The sequence below is a fragment of the Oreochromis aureus genome, linkage group 14, assembly GCF_013358895.1.
Source record: "Oreochromis aureus strain Israel breed Guangdong linkage group 14, ZZ_aureus, whole genome shotgun sequence".
Taxonomy (NCBI): domain Eukaryota; kingdom Metazoa; phylum Chordata; class Actinopteri; order Cichliformes; family Cichlidae; genus Oreochromis; species Oreochromis aureus.
Window position 1 is genome coordinate 8,266,159 of NC_052955.1, and position 21,784 is coordinate 8,287,942.

The window sequence follows — 21,784 nt, forward strand, 5'->3', positions numbered from 1 at the left end:
AGCTGTGACTCTGATGGAGCGTGACCAACTATGAGTGGGGAAACCTGAGGAAATTGCTTGGCTAAAACATGCTATGGATACTTAGCTCCCCCAAGCGTGACCCGACTTAGATGGATGGATGGGTTGTTCAATGTGAAAGGGACTCAACAAGTGACACACACACACATATATGTGTATGTGTGTGTGTATACTATATATGGAGTTAATCAGTAGTGCAATATTTTGTGTTTACTCTGTGTTAATTATTAAGACATGAGAAAAAACGCCAAGCCATAATTGCATTTACTAAAGTGACGCTATCATTTGGCTTTTCTGCAGCCTCTTGACAGCCCAGGTTTTAAGTGAAAGGTCAAAACAGCAGCAGCAGATATCAAAATCTGTCATCTGAGCAGGGAGTTGATTTTTGATTGATATTCATCAGTGTGAGAGTTTTGTCTGTCAATATGAGTAGCATCTGCTGGCGATGAAGAATTTTGAGGCAGTATTGTCTTTAATCTAGCCAAGACTTTTGTCAGCTGCACAGCTTGCAATTGTTATCACACTGACAAAAACACAGAGATGTAAGCAAGCATACCCACAACGCCCTCGAGGTAGAAAACAGTGCGTCATAGCTACTGAAAATGAATGCAGACTTAAATGGAAAGCGGTGAGACATGACATGCATATGGAAATAAATATACTGTGCTGAAAGCAAACCACTGTTTTGTTTAATCTTACAACATGGACAAAAAGGGGGGTCAGGCAGGGATTTCCCATGAGTTAAAATGAATGTTAACTGATCACTTGTCTTCTTCGGTAGATGTATTTTTATTTGTGTTTATTTGCATAAACACTAGTTACCCTCCATTTCTTGATTGGCACTCCTCGTATGTGTACATAAACCTGATTCTGATTGTAATTCTAACTGCTCCCGCTGGTTGAGCACTTGCAAAATAAGATGTGAGAACTGCAGGGCGTACTGTGAAGAGATCTCTCAGCACTGACCTTGTTTACAGTCCTTAAAGAACTTGCAGCATGATGCCCTTGAAAAGATGGGAAGCAGCCTACAACATGCTTTGTGATAAAAAAGCATTTCCAAATTTAAGGATTCAAAGTTCAGTTTGTTGCAGGCAAAAGATCTATTTGAAGACTTAGAGAGGAAATCTTTGGAAGAATGAATACATCAGTGGCTCTCTGTACTCGTAATAGAAAGGCACTTGTTGACATTGAAATACAGATTGGCTTTTAAAGATATAGTACTTTGTATCTGAGAGAAATGTCAAATAAATATGTAATCTTTACAAGCAAATGAGCTATAACCTGATTCCAGGAGTGATTCTCAGTTAATTTCATCCAACATTTTTTTATATAATTTGTAAAACTTAAAATTAGTTTAAGATAATGGTGATGCTTCAGCAACCTACATGGAAAGTCTTACTATTATAGTATTTATTTGCCCTCGGTTGTAAACATGCAACGGTTATTCTGTGAGTGACAAAAGTTGTCATGGAGAGGGGTAAAAAAGGCTCGTGAATATCATCTTGCACAGTGCTTTCAGCCTTGTGGTGTTAACAAGACACGAGGACAAGCTGTGAAAGGTCAGTGAGAGGGCAAACATGGAAGTAGATTCTCAATTTCCAGTGTTGCACAGACGTTATTGTGCACACTGGAAATTGAAGTTCTGCAGTAGTGTTTGCTTCAGTACAGATTCTGTTGAGTTTATATGTGTGCATGCACTTGACATTATGAGCTCCTGTATTTTTGTTTTTTCCTTTTTGCATTAAAGGACATCACACGCCATGCTAGATAATCTGCTGATTGTTATTTCGTTTACCAAGATATCTGCCTCTTGGTATTCAGGTCAGAACTAACACAGATCTTGTTAATCCCTTTGACAAACATTGCTACTCCTGTGTGCCACAAATGAAAGCGAGGCTTTCAGCAGTGGCTCCATCAGCAGAGGGGCCTAATCTGAATGTATCAGTTGATGTTAACTCAGGGACAGAAAATCCATATGCCTTCTGTGAGCATAGTTTGCTGTATTGCAAGTTGCCAGATATTGTTTTTCCCCGCGTATGGCAGGGGGTAATGTTGACCAGTTTCCAATAAACCCAACTGGCAGGAGGTAAAACAAAAGACTGGCAGACAATATTAGCTTCATAGTAGAGGGTGCATTACAATGGATATATGCACCATAACTGTTTATGCTTACAGCATCTTATTGGTGGTGAGTGAAGATTCTTTTAAACCAAAAATGAAAAAAGACCAAGATATTGAAAAATTACTTTACAACTATTCATTCCCGTGCAACTTACTAAATCATGACAGATTCATTTTATGAGCAGGTGTGTGCAGAACAACTCAGCATAAGAGGCTAGAATTACATTCATAATGCCATATATCATTGGTGTCTGGATGGGAGTGGTGGACACTGGTTTTTTAACAGAACAATACTGCCATCTAGTGCACTTGTTAAATACCTGCTTACAGACCGAAGACATATTTTTGATTTTGAAAATTGAGAAAATGAGTCCACTGTGGTCAGTAAACTGGGGTTAATTGTGTCCAAAACTTGTACTCGATCTGAGCTGCCAAGAGGTGAATAGCTTTTACATGTGTGTACATGTAAAGAGTGTGACAGCGACCAGAGCTGAGACAGATTGTGCATGGTTAGGTTACTGAAGTAAAAATAAATCACTAATTGTGATTAAAAAATATGGGGGCAAAATGAGTAAAGAAAAAAGTTTAAGAACTTTCCTTGACTTCAAATTCATCTCTCGCCTTGCACCGAAGTGCCTCAATGTCACAGCAAAACTTTTATTGGGTCCTCGAAAACAATCTTGAGTAATTGCAGTTCTGTCTCTAGTATTTGTGACCCCAGAACAACAAGGATGTTCAAGTTCTATTAAAGAATGCTCAGGTTTGCAGACCCTAGAGTTCCGCTATGGTTTACCGGACCCTCAAAATCACCACTTTTCATGACACAATTTCATATTAAGTCTTGTTTTGTTTCATTCCCTGTCATTTCATGCAGACTCTAGAGTGATACTTCAAGACAAATGTCTGGGCCAAGATGAGGTTCGACGTTAGAATGCAAATGAATGAACCTTTAGCAGCCAGCAGAGGGAGGTAACGCTGTATACCATTAAGAGGATTCTGCCATTCAAATCTCCAGAGACCTCCTGTGCAAAGGTTATGCTTTAAAGGGTTTCAAGATTAAATCGCCAGTCAACTTAACCTAAACATATGGGCAAAATGACAGTATTTACCGCCTAATGTTCCAGTGCAGTGGTAGTGCAAAGTAATGAATGTTACATGTTTAGTAATTGTCTTTACTGAAAAGTTAAGAACTTAAATCGAAAAGGTAAAGTGAAGCTTTTCATAGGTTTTTATTATTTTCTGCTACCAAAATGTAGCACATAGTTTTTCCAAGCATCTGCCCCACAAGAATTGTAAAAATGTACCATGCAGCAAAGTGTGTGTATTTTTACACAGATTAACTCTGTTATATTTTACAAACACACACCTTCAGTCATGGACGGTTTCTGCTTTGTATCCTCATTTCTTCATGATAATTAAACCTCGCCTTCCACAATGAACACAACCAGACACGGTAATAAAGGCCAGCTTTATTTCCTCTTATTACAATAGCTAGATACATTAAAGGCTTTTCCACAGACAAAAGGGCACAAGTGAAATTCTTCCAGCTGAAAATAACTTCAGAGCTATAAAACTTCATCAAGCAAACACGGCATCAGACATTACTGTTTGAAAATTAAAATTAAAATTAAAATTAGTAGTCCCTTTTATGTTGCTGCACAGAAATGTTACTAGCAGGAAAAGTGCTCCATTTGTTTTGTCAAACAGTCCTATGATATAAAAAACAAAAAGAGATGCTTTGTGGACTAAACCAACAAGTATTTGTGCTGCTTGTGTGATTATTTTTGTAAAATATATAAATGTTATAATCTGTAGTTTGATTTGCACATCCTCAAGTGGACAATCTTAACTAAAGCAATAGCATAGCCAGAATCAAATGCATTTTCATCGATTGCAATATAAATTGCCTGAGAGAGACGCAATCATATACATGTGTGAAGCTTTTTATCACAAGTGGAAAAACTATGAGTGAAAGAAGCACTTGGTAGCCAGTTACTTTTTTTCCGGAAGTAATTGCATGACACACTTTGTTGAGTAGGGATGATACTAGATGTTTTCCAGTTGCAACACTGCTTTCACAACAAACCTGATATGATAAACTACTGTTAAACATAATTATCTGCATATTATAAGCCAAAAGAATTGTCAGCCTCTCATAGAGATGAATAATTAGCTCTGTTATAACCACCAGTTAAATCGTAGGTGACCTGAGGTATGGGGCAGTCTGCGAAGAAGTTTGGAAAGGCTAAAGTGCACAGCGCATTGTCTTCTATGGGCCCCGTAGCACCCTCAGACTGACAGTAGACAGGAGGCTGGGCTGGGCCTGTACGCAGACTCTCCCCTACTTTTTTAGAGGGTCCTGAGCAGCTAGTCCAGGGTTCAGAGTAGAGGAGACCACCAACTAAATGATGAGTATCGTAGGAAGCAGGATCTGGCCCTCCCAACTCTGGCTGCACCCGGAGAGGCATGCCTTGATAAATATCCTGATCACTGACCATGTTGCTGTAATCAGGCCCCAAGAGCTCAAAGAACTCTGCAGCCTCGGGATTGCCTCGCTCCAAGTCCTTCAGCGTCATCCCAGATGTTGAACTGACTTTGGAGCAATTAGCAGGCTCGGTAAAGAAAGAAGGGGGCAGGTTGCGATGCCTCAGCGGTGGTTTCTTGGGTTTCTCACCCCTTATATCCTTCACAGGGCTGAAGAGAGCTGCCAAGCTTTTGCTCTGCAAGTTGGCCTGAACACCATCACGCTTAGGTAGAGTTTTGCTCTGCAAAGTGCTTGGCTGAGTCAGTGGAGAACCCTGTCTTTTTACTGGGGCCTCTGCAGCGTTTCCTGGTGTTATAATGCCAGTGCACCTTTTGATCTGCTTTTGCAGATACTTCCGGTGGTTGACTTTCCTTTTAGATTTCACTGGCTTGTCCAGAGCTAGCTTGATATTGCTGGAGGCTGAGTCTATGAAACTCAACAAATCCCTCGTCGTCTCTTTGTAGTCCTCATCATTTTCTGTCTCACCCAGGAGACTTCCATCAAGACTTTTTTCCACATCATACTCCATCACAGAGCCAGGGAAGCAGAAATTCATGAACTGAGGGTTCATGATTGCAGTCTGAACAGCCATTACTCTGTTGAGCCCAGCAGCTACACCTGTGGCATCCACTGTGATCCTTGAACCCAAAATTTCTTCACAGCATGCCCTTTTTCCTCTGATAAAAACTTGGTCCTGATGCTGCTCATGAAGTTCCTGTAAACATTCCAGAGTAGAAGTGACGAGCTCTGAGGAAAGTAAGGAGATCTTTCGGGGGGCTGGACAAATGATGTCAGAACATCAAAGAGGAGGGGCAATGGGACCGCAGGACTTAACTCTTTGCTTGTGCCCGACCACCTGCATCTAAGAGGGATTTGTCTGAAATTCCCTGCTGAGCCGAGGACAATAACCTCTGTCAGAACTCTCCCCCTCTAGTTTAACTGTTTGTGTGTGCTCTGAACCAAAAAAGCTTTAATGAAACTCGAGGATATTACTGTTACAGTGAGAAGGAAAAAAATCATGGTGGATAGAGTATGGAGGCAAAAATGTAATACAAAATGATCTCTGTTAGACTTAAACAACAATATCCTCCTTTGTTACGTTCATGACTATCAAACAAATTACGCTTAAACCCCCCAAAAAAGAAAAAATGTAAATATCTTTCAAATCCTCAACTAGCCGACACCATTGTTCACACGTTCCTCTCGTCTGTCTCTGAAGACTAAAATAAAAAAGTAAAAATATACCTACATTTTTGTTTCCTGTGTGGATACCCAAATTAAAATGTACTTATAATCTTAATTTTCATTTAGGCACAGGGACAAACAAAACTAGCACATCACAACGTTACAGTACAGGGAAAGTTTTTGGGGGTTTTTTGTCTGTGGGAAAATCTTAGCATCTAAACAGATGCCACTATATGGGAGAATCTTCCCAACTGCTTGCTTGTGTCTTAATCTGCTCATGGCAAAAGTTGATTTCTAGTGCATTCCCAGGCCAGTGGGAATTTCTGCCCTGGCCTGACAACTATTATGGGCTGCCTTTGACATAAAGCCCTACAGGGTCTAAATAGCCTCTATTCTTCGCGCAGCACTGAAAGGGAGCTTTGTGCCAGAGATTCATTAAATTGCACCTCACAGCCCCTTCGTAAAATGGGTCTCAATAATGAACAGTCGATTTAACTAGAAAAGCTGCCGGAGCTGTTAAATTAAAGGGGAATAAAGTGCAGTTCAGGCTTAGTGTGCCAGAAGAAATGTTGACCTTAAGAAATCCTGGGTATGAAACTTCTGTTGTAAACAATAACGTATTTACAGGAAGTTTCTTGGCCAGCAGTGAATACAATGGAGGATGTGTCCAAGAGCCAGATTGTTAAGTTGCCAGCACTTATCAGAATTTAAGTGGAATTTTTTTTTTCTTTTGGAGTGATCAAATTGGCAGACACTTTTTCACCCTGCTTATATTTTCCCGTATTTCAGTTTACAAGGCAATGCAGCAGTTTCTATCTGGCACATCCTTGAATCACTTTAAAGCTTCATTAATTATTTGAAGTGACGCTGGAGGCGCATAACTGAAAAGGTAACAAGTGAAGATCCTTCCTCTTTCAGAAGATCCTTTTGAGGTGAAGCGGTGACTCATTAGGGTTTTTGAAACATGAAAAAGTCTAAAGTGGTGGCAAATTCTTTCTTATGGTAATTCCAGGGAGAAAAGGGCCAGTGATACTGATAGCACTAATTATCTGTAGCCACACAACACAAATCTAGAAGAAAAAAATATTAGAACAGCAGGTGGATACAAAACAAAGACTATCTTACTATTTATACAACTGCTAATTATGTGAAAAAAACAAGAACTTGTGAAGTGCATGTGAAATTTCATCTGTTTCCATAAATGTTTCAAAATAAATGCCCAAAAAAGTTTACATTTATATTAAAAACAGGAGGAAAACAGCTGCAGCCCTATCAGGGCATCTCATGCATTCAGTGCAGGGGCTTTTAATGCCTGCCCAAGCCGATTTTGCCTCCTCTCTTTGCTAACGGCACAGTTTTGGCAAAGTGACATCATCACAGTCATGGCAGCTATATCCCCCTTTTTTTCCAAGTCGGGGGGTCTTGGCTTTTGTGCTGGTGGGTCATTCACATGACAGAGCCTGACGCACAGATCCCGGAAACAAGTTTCTATTGTTGAATAAAGGCTGAGAGGTCGAGAGGGGATGGGGCTGGAGCAGAGCAGCTCAAAAAGTTATACGTGTGTGTATGTGTGTGTGTAAATATATATATACTGAGAAAACGAGTGACGCTTTGATTCCTACAGACTTTTACAAATGTACATTATTTGTTAGAGTCCTTTAATATACCAAGATTTAGAGACAAATTATTAAACCACTGATATTTAATATGGGAGGAAGATAAATTTCCTAAAACACGCAAGTTGTTCCGTATTGCTGAGATATTGTTAAACATTACCAACACACCCTCTGGGCTTCTGGGAATTTACTTATTCAGCAGCACCCAACCCCAAGGGAGTGAGGTGCTCACTACAACGTGATGTGACATGCACAGGCTTAATCTCTTCCTACTGGTGTGTGGTCCCTGTCTGAGCAGGGACATAGTCAGAATTTGGGGTTGACTGAATACTTAAAACAGCTCTGATTGATGGCCAGTGTCAGAGACGTAGAAAATGCTGGCAAAATTAATGACCCCTCAAAGTCCTGAGAAAAGTTTAAGGAGAGCATTTAGTGGCTGAGACCCCATCCTCCCCCATGTTTAGCCATGTTTCTTTCTACCGAGGCGTCTGAAATTCAGTCAAGCCTGTGACAAAACACTGAAAAGTCAGGCTTTGTGTCTCCTGGTTGAAAATCAACCCACATACCAGTGCAGGACATGTTTCCCATCTGCATCACAAGGTCATGTCATGTCAGGGGCTTTTGCTTTAAAAGAAGAGGTTTTTAAAAAAAAGTATTGGAGAGAGTAGTTCAAAGAAAATTACAAATCAGGATGACATGTTTTCATTAGTGGCGGTGGAGTTTAGTCTTAGTTTTTTCATGACATTTGAGTCTTTTATCTTGACATTTAAAAAAAGAAGAAGAAAGTAAAAAGCCAGTTCACAGAAGTACAGAAAGCTTCTTGGATCCCAACTGATTCCTGCAACTACTCACCGCCTCACTCTTAACCTTCCATCAACCTTTCTCAACTACTCTGGCACCACAGGAATTGTATTAATAATATTACTTGCAGGGGGGACAAACCAGAGTCTACAGGCTGCCTTGGTGCCACAATTTAGTGCTTTAATGGCAGCCAGTGAATTAATGCGTGTCGAGGGGAATCCCACAGGTTGGTCTGCAGGGGTAAGGTCAGCAGGCAAAACTGCAATAATCTCCCACCACTCACTTTATTGGCCTCCTCCGATTGGGTTTTTATTAAATCTCAAGCACGTGCAATTGTTCTTGAGAGCTGGAAATGCAAGTTAAAGTCCCCAGCCTATCTAAAATATGACAAAGGGTGTGCTCGGCAACAGCGCATCTGTAAGTGCTCAAAACATAATATGAAGGCTTAGACGACAGTAAATCTGGAGCTTTTTAATCGGTTTCATTAGAAGCAGTGTTATTTGGGAATTCCAGCGTATCGAGAAAATGATAAAATGCAGGGAAGGCAGTGTCCTCCTGTGAACAGCAAACAGATTAAGCTTCATATTACACCAAGTGCAGTGAAAGCCTTCAAAAATGCCTTGGCTTTGCATTTGGTGCCAAAGTTTTCCTCTGAGACTTTTTAATCTGCATATTACAATAACTTTAAGAGACGCCTGAATAATAACCACGGCTAACTGACAAAAAACTAAAAGACTCTAAATTTGCAATAAACGGAAACCAAAAGAGGAACATGTGAGTTTGGAGGTAGAGAGACGTTTATGGGTATTTTTAGAAAACTTTACATTAGAGACAAAATGAGAATGATGCAGCTTTTTGATGATTATGATGATAATTCGATTGCAGAAATAAAGAACCAAAATGTATTTACCCTGCAGCTTTATTTTCAACAGTTTGTACATGACAAACAGGTCTATTGTTTTTGCAGCAACATCAGTACATTTTGTCATCAGGCCCTTCAGAGTTTGACCCAAAGAAGTGGAGTGTTTCTAAATTGGTCAGAGAAAAAACAAACTTTGGCATCGTGATAGATAAAGCACCGAGAAAAAACCCCCAAACAAACAAAAACGTGTCACACAATTTAAAGCTAAATCTTGGACATCATGAATATCCTCGTTGAGTAGAACTGTGCTGCTTTTGGAGACTAGCCGGTTGGTGCAGCTCTATGTGCCTTTTTAGCCTTCTTGATCCACTCCCGAAAATACTTCACCTCTAACTCCCGGGCAGCACGAACTGAAGGTGGATCAAGGTCATTGCTGTAGCGGAGGTCTAAGTGGTGGGCTCCATCGGGAATCATAATGGAAACCAGAGAATGTGAGATGTTGGAAGTCACTCCACCAGATGACCATGGATCGAGTCCTCCATTACTGAAATGTGAAAGCAGAAACAATGTTCATAGCTAGCAATAGTTAAGCCAGTAATTTTCTGGCATGGACACATTAAAGTGTCTTTGTACTCTAATATCTGATAATTCTGTGAATACACAAGAACACTTTGAAGTGACTGAACCAGTGGCAGTCTTATCTGTCAGTGCTGGGATTAAAGACTGACATATATATATTAGAGATGGCACGATACCACTTTTTTATGTCCGATACCGATACCGATATCATAAATTTGGATATCTGCAGATACCGATATGAATCCGATATTGTGTGTTTTTTAATCAATAAAACTGTTTTTTTTAATATCTTGCTGCTTTTTGTATGAGTTCATACTCAAGTAAAAAACAAACAAACACTAAAGCTATTCTGTTATTCTGTTCTGTTATAAAATACACTGCACCCAAAATATTTCATAGTTCAGCAATACTGATCAATCTAATAAACTTAAACCTACTCCATCCTCCCTATTCTGGTATTTTAAAGAGTAAGCAACCTAACTAATAGGGTTCTAAAACTCCCAGCAAAAAAAAAAAAAAAAAAAAAAAAGGGAACCACCACCCACCCTCCACCTCATGATGCTTAATCGACGTAATCAACTTTAATTTGATGTAGTGTGAAAAAAAATGCACAGAAATCAATTATTTTTCAAGAATAATGAAATAGATTCAACATCTTTCTTCAACAGAATTGCAGACTGCACAGATGGTATCTTCCCAAAGGAAAAAGTAGTATAGCTTACTAGGGTATATTAGACTTATTAGTTACTATATACAGTAATGGACGTCTATACATTTTACATCAGATTAAAACTTTGGGTGTAAGATTCAGATAATTATTTATTAAAAGCTAGACATTTTAAATGAGAATAAGAAAGAACAGTATGTCTTTGTGCCCCTTTTCCTGTTAATGCCCCTATCGGCCCCTGGCTAAACTTTGCTAGATCCGCCCTGCACAGTTACCAGCCGTCAGCTACGTAGAAAAGGATCCTGGTGTAGAAAGTAATATTAAATAAATTCTAACAACAGCTTATCAAGGTTAAACGTGCTGCTGTTGTTCAGCCGCTGGTTTCCTCTTTCTGGTGCGAAGTGGGCGATAAACAAACAAGAGAGACGGACTCGCGACAGAAAAGCCGATCAATTGATCATTGATCAGTTTCACGATTGAAATAGCAACAAGAGAGGGAGGGGGGGAGAGAGAGGCAGTCGCTCCATATATTGGTTGTTAAGCATAACGTGGGAATACTTTACAAACATTCAGAGATGAGCTTACACACTTGCTTTACTTCTCTCTGGGATAACTTCCTCGGAGATGAAATGCCCGTTTGGTAGCGAGGCTACAAATACACACAGCCGCTCTATCACGTGACGCATACTCCTCCGACGTGCTACGGTTATGAGCTGAGTTACGCCGTGTAGCAAGTTTTGTGAGGTGCTTTTTTGATATTTAATGGATCGGATTACATTTTTTATTTCTCTCCGATATCCGATCCAGTAATTCAGGTCAGTATCGAACCGATACCGATACGTAATATTGGATCGGTCCATCTCTAATATATATATATATATTTTCAGAGCCATTTAGGTTTAACATGTGTCTTCCCTGCGTGGCTACCCACATGTGAATTTACCTGCAATACAAGGTGGTCAGAATCTGCACTTAACTTACTTTTGCATCCCTAGACAAACACCGAAATCTCAAGAAATCTGCCTAAATCTGGTATTTTACAAGCAATGTTTACCTGAAGATGATGTTGCTGTGAGAGGAGATCTCTTTCCCCCCGTAGACAGTGCCTGCCCAGTCAGCCCGTGGCCTGATACCAAACATGGCTTTGCACTCATCAGAGAAGGCCTGGAAGTTCCACTCCTCCGGTTCAAACATGTCCTGCACGCCATCTGTGCACATGGGCATCACCATCTCCGTGCAGGCCTGGGGACAAGGGATTGAATACATATTCATTGTGACAGGAAAAGCTGCCCACTCACACCTCTGTGCACCGATTTATTCAGCATGACATGACTGAACCCCGCGCTGTTTTATGCACCTGGTAAAACCAGCCGAGGTAGCCAAGGCTGCTGGTTGCTGTCTGTGATGTGTTTAGACAGGGAGAGCTTCCGGTGTAGTTATAGTAAACCTTTGCTGCTTGGGCGACACCTTGCAGCAGCTGGTAGTCTGACACAGTAGAATCGAAGCTGAGGTACTTGCACACCACCTTAAAACATGTTAAAAAAGCAAAACAAGAACACAATTAATTGCATTACACCATAAAAGCTTCTTAAAAAAAACACCCCCAAAAAAACATCAGTACATCCAAGTTGTTTACAGGACTAAAGATTGCTTTCTTGTAGCCCATAAAGTGTTGTTCCACATAAAAAGTGGTGGCGCCTGATTTGCATATGAAATTCCCCAGAATGAACTTGAATTTATTGTTCTAATCTTGGCACTAGTGGGAAAAAAAATCCATTTACTTAAAGCCAATGATCTAAAGGACTTAAAATGTAAAGGTTTTGCTGTCTTCAACTATTTTTGGTGTGACCATAGGTTGACTTTCAGAATTAATAGCGTGAATGATCAATATTTGAGCTTTAGCTCTTGTCTGATCGCACTTTGTGTTGTTATGGTTGCAGCAGCAGAGTTGGCTGTTGTTCTGCACTCTTTGTGCAGCAGAGAAAGTGGGCTTTCTTGTTTGGAGGTTGGAGGGGAGCTGCACTAGTGTGGAGTCTGTTACTAAGGCCTTTGTCTGCAGGCTGGGGAGGAGTTGGTGGTCGATGGATGAGGAGGGCCACAGACATGTCCAACCAAAGATTTATATTGTGAAAAAAAAACACCGCAATAGCTCTAAAGCATCTTCTCCTTACTTTTCAGATAGGATTAGGCTTATACATTCATCTCTGCCAACAGATTTCCCTCCTCTAAGCCCTCAATACCCCGTTCTCACACTCACTCAGATAATCACATTAGCTTTGTCATTAAAAAGGCTCCTCTTTGCACCCACTGCCTAAACCGCTTAAACCACCCATAGGGGTCGCATACATTAAAGGCGAAGAGCCAAAACAACTCCAAATGGCCATTTAGTGTTTATTTCACCTACAATGATGCTTCACAATCTATTCATTGGCCAAATGGTAAATAACGAAAAATGCCCCACAAGAGAAGGAGTTAAAGTATGCACGGACCACTCCCAAGGGTATGAATCGCCGCAAACACAGAGTCGGGGGTCAGCAGTGGAGCTTGGTTTATACACGTGACGTGCCAAGGTGACTGGTAGAATACACTCACTCAAGTCAATCAGCCTCGAGAAAACAGCCACTGTACTGTCACAAGCTCTTTTACATGAAAACAAATGGCATTTTTTGGCATGTTGACAACACCGCAAGATTAAATAAATAAATAAACACGGTGCATTTTTCTTACTGTTAAAGCAATTATTCTTCCTCATCAAGAGTCTTGTTAAGTATTTTTTACAACCCCATTTAAAGGGGATCGGTGAACTTTTGTTCAATGGCCTCACGAGCTGCACTGGGCAAATGACCTCTTTCTGTAGTGCCATGTGAGCGTCCTAACAGGAACACCTCAGAGATCTGACGGAGTGTGCAAATGAAAGGACTATTGGTACGACAGAAGAAAAGAATAGCGGCTTACTTGTAGCTGCTCATCTAAAGAATACTTTAAATCTAAAAGAAACAAGATCCTTATGAATATTAATGAAGTTAGTTGACAGCTGTTGTAAACAAAAGCCTGGAAGACCACAACAAACACTTGTATCACAATCGGCTGAATCGCACATTCATTTCAATTAAGGACAGGCTGTCGGGCTAAATTAGGCGCTTAACCAAAGACAAACACAATTCAAAGGTGCAATAAAGTAAAAACCATTTGTCATATAAAGGGATAGATAATATAGAGCTTAACCAAAGCCTTTATTTAATTTTGCAACAAATTTAAATAGTGATAACTAGAATACTAATTTGGATCTTAGATATTGTTAGTGTTTTACAGGAGGGTGCTTTTACCTGGATGGGCCAGCGAGGCAGCGGCTGGAGGAAATTAGCTTCATACGGGTAGTCCACCATTGCCAGATTCACCCAGGTCTCTTGAAGCCAACTCTTGAAGGTGAGGACATCATTTTTGTTTTTAAGAGGGGCACACAAACTGAATTCTTCTGACAGCCACTGAAGACCAGACGCTTGAGTAAACAGAGCAAAAAATAATTACGGCATTAGATCAATAACTCTTCTAATGTGAATGATATTGTTCATTTCACTACTGCATCAACTGGTGTATACTAAAATGTGACAAAATATCTAAGAAAATACTCATCAGTTTAAAGTCAAATCTTGGTTTAGGTGACAGATTGGAGACTCATGTAGTCAAATATTATTTAAAATAGGCACAAAAGCCTCATTATCATACAGTACTGTAAAAAAGTATTTGCCCCCTGTGGTGGGGCGTGGTCTGTGGTGCTGCCACACCCCCTTCCTGATTTGTTAGGTCTTTGTGTATTTTTCACAATAAATGTTTCAGGTCATCAAACAAATACTAGACAAAGATAACCTTAGTAAATAATGAATGTAATTTTTCAGTGATGATTTCATTTCTTAAGGGAATAAAAAGCTATGCAAACCTACCAGGCCTTATGTGAAAAAGTAAATGTTAAAATCACAAAATAACTGTGATTAATTACATTTTCTGACACGCTGTTCAATTTCACACCGAGTCCTGCCAGATGAACTATGAATTTCGCTTTCTACCAGAACTTCCTAAAGGAGAATGTGCAGCCATCGGTTCATGCCCTGAAGCTCAAGCGCACTCAGGTTATGCAGCAGGTCAATGGTCCAAATTGCACCAGTGAGTCCACCTCTGAAGGGCTCAAAAAAAGAAGGTTTTGGACTGGCCTAGTCAAAATCCAGACTTAAATCCAATTGAGATGCTTAGGCATGACTTTAAAAATCCTCCAGAGTTGGTGAATTAAAACGATTCTTCAGAGAAGAGTGGACTAAAATTCCTCCACAGTGATTGTAAGTTATCGCAATTGTGTGATTGTAGTTCTTGCTGCCAATGGTGACACAACCAGTTGTTAGATTTAGTGGGCAACTACTAAACCTAACCTAGAGAGAGCGAAATGAGGAAGGGGGTACATATTTTTTCACAGTCCTGCATTCATAGCTGTGAGGTAAACGTAACCACTTAAAAAATCATTCTTAGGTGGAACTCAAAGTGTTTTCAGTCAGCGAGACATTTTCTTGGGGACTGATATAAGAAAAGAAAAAGAAAAAAACAGCAGCCAAAATTCACACAATAGACCAACCATCATCTATCTGTCTGCTGTTTCTGAATCACTGAACAAAAAAACATTTATTCAGAATGTTTTCTCCAAAATCCATTTCAGATGAATATGACAAATAACAGGCTATCTGAACACTTTCGTGCTTCCACTGTCATAATTGATTTAGCCTTAAGCTAGAAATACTAACAACATTTAACAACAGTGAGACATACCAAGCATGCAGGAAGTTAGAAGCCCCTCCCACAAAAGAATAGTAGATGAGAACCAGTGCCAGCTTATTAACCTTCATGTAAAATATCATGACTCTAAATCTTTTCTCCTTTGGAAAGTCTCATCAATAAACTATCTGACCACTAAAATCCATTCATCAAAAAATGTAACATACCAGTTTAATATATTAAATCAGCATCGGCATTGTGGGGTTGTGGTTAACACTGTCGCCTCACAGCAAGAAGGTTTTGGTTCAAATCCAGGCTAGGTCTTCTTGTGTGGTGCCTGGGTTCTTTCTAGATATTCCAGTTTTCTCCCACAGTTCAGAAACATGCATGGGGTTAACTGGTGATTCTAAATTGGTTGTAGGTTTGACTAGGTGTGCAAATGGCCATCTCTCTCTGTGACAGCCCTGCGACAGAGTAGTGACATGTCCAGGGTGTAGCCAAACCTCTGACCCTATGACAGCTGGAAAAGGCTGTAGCACACCCACGACCCTTAACTGGGTTGAAGAAAATGGATGTGCGGATATTTCTGACAGCAACTTACCTGAGGAAGAAACATTATTTACAGCCTTCCACGACTTTCTGATGTTTGCATCGCAGTTAATGCCACTTTTGGCAAAGTCTTGTGTTACTGTTTTGTAAAAGTCTCCACATGGCACCATACCAGGGAACTGCCATATTGGTGCAGAGGATGCCAGCGCTCTGAAATTGAAGAAGAAACAAAATCTTTTTTTTCTTCTTCTTCTTCCAAATGACCCAAACTGCATATTCACACTCATCCTTAATATTTAGTCTTCACTGTACTTGTGAATATGTTTGCTGGGGGAAAAATGGCAATTACAAAGAGGTGTAGAAGTCAATGAATGATAAGTCAGGCTCTGCTGCCTAATGTCTTACACACAGCAGACTGCACAGATTCATCATGCTAGCTCAAATAAACATCTGGTGTTAGACATTTGCTCACCCATTTTGGGAGATGAAGGCAAAACTCATTGAACAAGCACTCTATCTAAAGATCTCTGAACTTCCTTATTCTCCCTTTACCTTCCTCTGATAGGTTAAAACAACATGGCTGTTAACATTCATATGATGTATTGGGTACTGAATCTAATTTTTATTTAATGTTTCCTAATAACAGCAATAACATCTTACCCAACAACTACATGGGGGTATTTCATCCTGAACCAGGCAGACAGCATTCCTCCATAGGATCCTCCAACAGCGATGACGGGGCTGTGCTGAGCACCAGGTAGAGTACCCTTTAGGTTCTGAATCAGGACTGCAAAATCTGCTAGGGCTTGCTCTGAGGTCAGGTAGTTGAGATGTTTGCTGTCCTGCAAATGCAAACAAATAACAACTGAAGTAATTAAAAATGAAGTGCCAGCACTGGATATGTTCATTTGTTTCAGCTCCATACCCCAATTTTTGGAAAAAAATGTGTTTGCGACTGCAGAATTATCTACTTTTAAGGGTCAATTCTTGTTAATGCTGTATTGAAATTATTGGCTTAGAGCCGAGAAAGGAGAAAAATTATGCAACCATACATATTTAATCAGATTTTAATTAGACTTAGATGTGCACGCGTGACTCTGCAGCTTCGCTTACACGGTAAGAGTCTTGTCCAAATGGCAGGGACTCTCCATAGTAACGATGTTCTGCAAAAACCAGCATGGCACCTAACTCCTCCGCAATTTCCCACATGAAGCCCTGAAGAGAAAACAACAGGTGCTGAATTAGACTGAGGAGTATGTGCAATGCAAATACACTAGAGAACACCTGGATATTTACAGTGTTGTTGCAGAACCAGGTTATGTCGCCTTCATTTCCAGTATAGAACAAAATAGGTCCCCCAGGCTGCTGCCAGTATTTGTCAGACAGAAGGTATCTCTGTTTGAAGGTGCCATCCTCAAGGAATCCAAAATGGTCAATCTGTGACAATTTTAAAAAGAAAGCAAATAAAATTTCCATGTTCAGAAACACAAGATAATCACAAGCATCTGTACTTGGCAACTGTGCGAGAAGCATCTTGAAAAGAGCACCATGAGGTATAGACGGAAAATAGGAAAATCTGAAAATAGTGATTAGCATTCAAAGTGGTTTTAAATTGGGAATTTGTCTTGATGTGAGCCACACAGCAATCTCATTTTTAAACAAATCAGCTGAGCAAATTTTACACAAATAAGAGCCAGCAGCAAAAAATGTAAAATATCATCCACAGACTGGCAAAAGAAAACCTTTGGGGGATTGGTCACACTTGTCATCAGACTAAAATGATGGGGATGCAGTCCAGTGAGCAGAGCCTGCTTTGGGGTAGGTGTAATCACTGGATACCTGGCTGTGTGCCAGCTATGGTGTTTGGAAATGACAGCCCTGAGGTTGGATTCTGGGGTAATTAGCCCCAATTTGTATTTAAAAATGCTGGAGCCACTTAAAGGGATGCTGCATTAGTTCCACTTAAGATGAGCTCTGAAATATCCTTTCATAAAACCTCAGGGATTCTGGGATATCTTCTCCTTTCAACCATATTTCCTGTATTCTTTATTAAACAAAGGCAGAAAGAAACCAACAACTTCACAGAGAAGACGGCCCCATGAGGCTACTGAGTCGTCCAACCCTTTAAACAGCCCCCCATTCTTACATACAAAATGTTTCGGTTTTGTTTTTCCCCTCGTTCTCGCTCTGTTCCCTCCTCGCTGGATACAAAGGAGGCAGCAATTTTATGAGCCAATGACAGCAAAAAGATTCTGGGGCCACAATGTGTTCATTCAACCCACGACTCCTTCACACTTGGCAGTGCTTTAAGTGTGAGGGGATCATGAGACAGTTAGTTTAAAGGAAAAGTTCAGCAGCTTGGCAGGAAGGTAGTAGTCAGTGGTATTGTGCAACTGAAGTGTAATGTTAGACTTTTTTGGTAAAAGCATTTGAGTTACCTTGTGAGTTTTCATTTATTCCTGCTTTTCTTTTATAAAGTTACATGTCAATCTCTTGTAATGCAGAAGAAAAAAAAAACCCATTAAAAACTGCTCTCTAAATGGCAAAACTAAAGTGGCTGTATATATTAAGGGCTTCACCAAAAGAACCCCTGGTGAGTACTGTATCAATTGCACCCACTCAGTATGCACATCACAAAACGTATGAGATTGGTTTCATAAGAGATCCCCACCCTGGTAAGTAGTGCCACCATGTGGTGGGACCAAGCAGCAACTTGGTTTTTTGAATTAAAATTCAAACCATGTGCCGCACATCTATGAGATCGCTATGTTAACAACTTCACGAGACAGGAGGCTGCATCTGTTGTCCGGCAAATGGAGACATGAGGGAAACAACTTAAGAACAAGCTCCGCTAAGGTTCATTAAAAGGATGCTAAAGGACATTTCCATTCATTGTCTTACGGCAGACTGCAGTCAAGAGGATTTCCTGATGATGAATGCTGGTGCTCTCTTCACATCAAGTTTCAAAGAAAAGGGGAAAAAAATCAGCATGGCTTGTTTCTTGTTTCTTGATGTTTCTTTTGTGCTAAAAGAAACTAGCTGCTAGTACTAAAAAGTGGTTTACAGTAAACGGATTTTATTTGTCCTATTTGTCCAGAAGAAGCATACAATCTCTTGTTGCTTGGCTAAATAACCCACATCAGACAGGACAGTGGGTGTCAGAAAGGAGGAAATGGCCCTTATCTTCTTCTCAGCTTGGCTGATTACACAGGATGCTGTGGGTGGGACCAGGTGTGGAGCATTGTCGTCTAACCCAAACACTCTTTAGCACAGACACATTATTTACAGTATGTAACTACTACTTATTAATACATCTACAAATTTTCTTCTTAGTCTACATGTAGATCATGTTCTTGATTAACTGGTTGGTTCATTGTTTTATTAAATATTAAAAATACCCAGACTAATGTTCACTGTAACAATTCCCTAAAGAATAAAGTGACATCACTACTTTCCTATGTTTTTAACAACTCATAAAAAGAGGACTTAATTTACTATATTATAAAGCAAACAGTCACATCTGAGAGCCTAGCCATTGCCATTTTTGCTTACGTATTTAAAAAATTGCCACAACACTCAAAACTTTTAACAGTATTGTAACTTTCTTATATGGGTTTTGGAATGGGTTTAACTAACTGTCCTGCTATTGTAAATATTACCTCATTAAATAGGGGTAAGCACATATGAAACCATTATAATGTGTATTAAGTTTGTGTAGCATCTAATAATCAGTGAATCAAAGTATTTGTTTTATGGTCAATAGCGAACAAGTCATAATAATTCTAACTAATCAAATTGTCCAATACTATTCAGAGGTTTCGCTTCCACAGCCTGACTACAAGGGCAGGAGAATGAGACACGCAACCTGATGATTGTTGTGTACCACTGCATACCTGCTACATGCAACCTTAATCTCTATAAAGTAACCATAAATGGAACATGTAAAAGCTGAGTGAAGATCTTTCAAACCCCCCTGAGGTAAAATGTTTCACATTCACTGAGCCCTAGAGACCTCTTTAGGCAGGGAGCCAGGAAGGATAGTTACAGATCTGCTGGCAGGAACAGAGCCAATTGTGATTTGGTTTTCCCTTCACTACAGGAAGCCAGATGAAAACACCTATTGTCTGCAAACACAACACATGGACCTTATAGAATTAAGTGCAGTGGGAATTTTAGAAAGAGCAAGTGGTACGATTATTTGCACACTAAACAATGAAGTAAAGTACTGTAGTGGCACAAAAAGGTGAGTAAATCAATGAGAGTAAGCATCATTTGATGAGGTTGTTTGTTTGTTTGGTTTTAGAAAACTTTGCTTTATCTACAAAGCAGTGGAATCATTTCTCTTTTGCACCATTAAATCCACTCCCAATAAGGTACAATTTGTGTATTTCATGGGGAAGTGGAAGATAAAGAAGTGAAACAGGAACACAACAGTGTAAAATAGGACAAATAGGTATAAAATAAGACAAAGGGTACATTTTGATCAATTTAAACTCACCTTCTGGTCAAAGTAAAATGTTTTATAACTGACTGGAGGCTCAGTGGAGTAAGGCAGCCCACCCAGCCTGGTAAAAAGTTGCGATTTGAGGGCGGTCACGTGTAAACAGACAAAACACAACGTTAGGATGCAGGTAGCTGCAGCTCTGTCCAAAATCTTCTCTCCAGTCCTCATTGCTGTAACTGTCACACTCAGCGCACAACAAACTGGTCTTCAGCGCATGATTAACGGGGTCCCGAGAGCTGTGTGTCTGTGTCTGCAGTGGGATGACTGAGGAAGACTTGTCCCGTTAAAGAAAGGAAGTGAGACTACCCTGTCAGCAGATCCAGAGAGGTGTTGCTGTGCAGCTCGTGTCCTAAATTTAGCATCAGACCTGAGGCAGTCCGGAGATGGGCGGGGCACATCAGGTTCAAAGTCTAACAAAAATTTTAATAAGTTTGATTTAGCTGCAGTCAGCTCGATGTCTTGTGTTTATGGAGCAGACAGCAGATGGTTCCTACTGTAGACAGTTCGCAATGGCTAGTGGGAGTTTGAGTTCTAGTCGGTCATGCAGCTGCTTATGGTTTTATATATACAGAATACGGAATTTACACTAGAAACATTCTAGTAATAATACTACGTACATTTTCTCTCTTAGGAGAGCGTTTCAGACACCTGCCAAAACATAATGCAGTTAATTAAGTCAAACATGATGCAATATTCAGCACTAGGCACACTTAAGTACCGGTGAAATTGCCGTAAATACGTCACAAAATTATGCGCTTGACTACCTATAGTTATTCCAGTTTCTGAAGAAATATTAATTACTGTAATAGTGGCAAGCTACTCGTTACTTCCTCAAAGTTATGCTACATTCATGGCTACTTCCTGCCGTGCTTCGTCATAACGCCTCGACCATAAGTTGAACTTCCGGTCAAAAGTTAAAACTAAGAATTTCAGCACTAGTAATGAAAGATTTAAATTCTTTAACGTCTTGATGCATGCGCAATCATCCAGGTAAGAAAATCCCTAAATGTTGATTCTGTGCATCTGGACGTAGAAACGTTTCATTATTCAATTAAGTGACTTCTTCAGTCTCAGCTAAATGCAGGTTTCCCCAACCTTATAAACAGTACGTTTGCATAATGACTAAAACTAGTACCACTGAAAACCAATGGGCTCAGGTCAGTTTCTTGATCATTAATATGCAAATTGTCATGACCACTGATCAAAGACATTAAGGTCGGGGAAAATTATATTAACCTGAGATAGAGACGTCACTTGGATGAGTAACAAAACATTCTCCTGAAAACGATATGTCCAGATGAACAGAATCAACTTTTTTGTCAATTCTTTTCGTTGAGGCGTATTACTCTTGAGTAATGAAATTATCGGAAACACGTCACAAAGCTTGTGCTTGACTACTCAAAACGTCTCACGCTCTAACGAAAAAATACATACATATATTCACAGTGAAGATCGTACCACTTATTGGAAAGTAATTACCTACAGAAACGTTGCAATCACTACTACAACCTGTCGTTTTAGCTAGCTGTCTGTTTCTCCCTGCAGTGGTCCACCAAACTTCCGGCAAAAATTTCAAAATAAAATGTTCATGAAAAACAAC

The 21,784-nt window shown here is 40.0% G+C and overlaps 2 protein-coding genes across 3 annotated transcripts; both read right to left on the minus strand.

The window, feature by feature from the left end:
* Positions 1 to 3,588: 3,588 nt before the first annotated feature.
* LOC116329266 (protein FAM181B) lies at positions 3,589 to 9,022 on the minus strand. The gene has a single exon (XM_039622425.1). The coding sequence runs from the start codon at positions 5,253 to 5,255 to the stop codon at positions 4,293 to 4,295; it is 963 nt and encodes a 320-aa protein (XP_039478359.1). The 5' UTR covers positions 5,256 to 9,022; the 3' UTR covers positions 3,589 to 4,292.
* A 144-nt stretch (positions 9,023 to 9,166) lies between these two features.
* LOC116329273 (prolylcarboxypeptidase (angiotensinase C)) lies at positions 9,167 to 21,730 on the minus strand. 2 transcript variants are annotated; one of them, XM_039622424.1, is made up of 10 exons: positions 21,664 to 21,730; positions 20,179 to 20,245; positions 16,977 to 17,117; positions 16,794 to 16,895; positions 16,341 to 16,522; positions 15,733 to 15,890; positions 13,700 to 13,872; positions 11,731 to 11,898; positions 11,428 to 11,615; positions 9,167 to 9,671 (listed from the first exon to the last, which is right to left on the minus strand). In XM_039622424.1, the coding sequence occupies exons 4-10, from the start codon at positions 16,887 to 16,889 to the stop codon at positions 9,449 to 9,451; spliced, it is 1,188 nt and encodes a 395-aa protein (XP_039478358.1). In that variant the 5' UTR covers positions 16,890 to 16,895; positions 16,977 to 17,117; positions 20,179 to 20,245; positions 21,664 to 21,730; the 3' UTR covers positions 9,167 to 9,448. The 2 variants fall into 2 exon arrangements, with proteins under 2 accessions (XP_039478358.1, XP_031607131.2); XM_031751271.2 differs by lacking the exon at positions 21,664 to 21,730 and having other exon boundaries at positions 20,179 to 20,765.
* Positions 21,731 to 21,784: the final 54 nt, after the last annotated feature.

Coding starts and splice junctions, on each gene's coding strand:
- LOC116329273 (XM_031751271.2), bottom strand. CDS start 20,352: ATGAGGACTGGAGAGAAGATTTTGGACAGAGCTGCAGCTACCTGCATC. Junction 15,891..16,340: donor TACCCCCATGTAGTTGTTGG/GTAAGATGTTAT, acceptor CTTCAATTTCAG/AGCGCTGGCATCCTCTGCAC. Junction 13,873..15,732: donor AAATAATGTTTCTTCCTCAG/GTAAGTTGCTGT, acceptor TGTTTACTCAAG/CGTCTGGTCTTCAGTGGCTG.
- LOC116329266 (XM_039622425.1), bottom strand. CDS start 5,255: ATGGCTGTTCAGACTGCAATCATGAACCCTCAGTTCATGAATTTCTGC.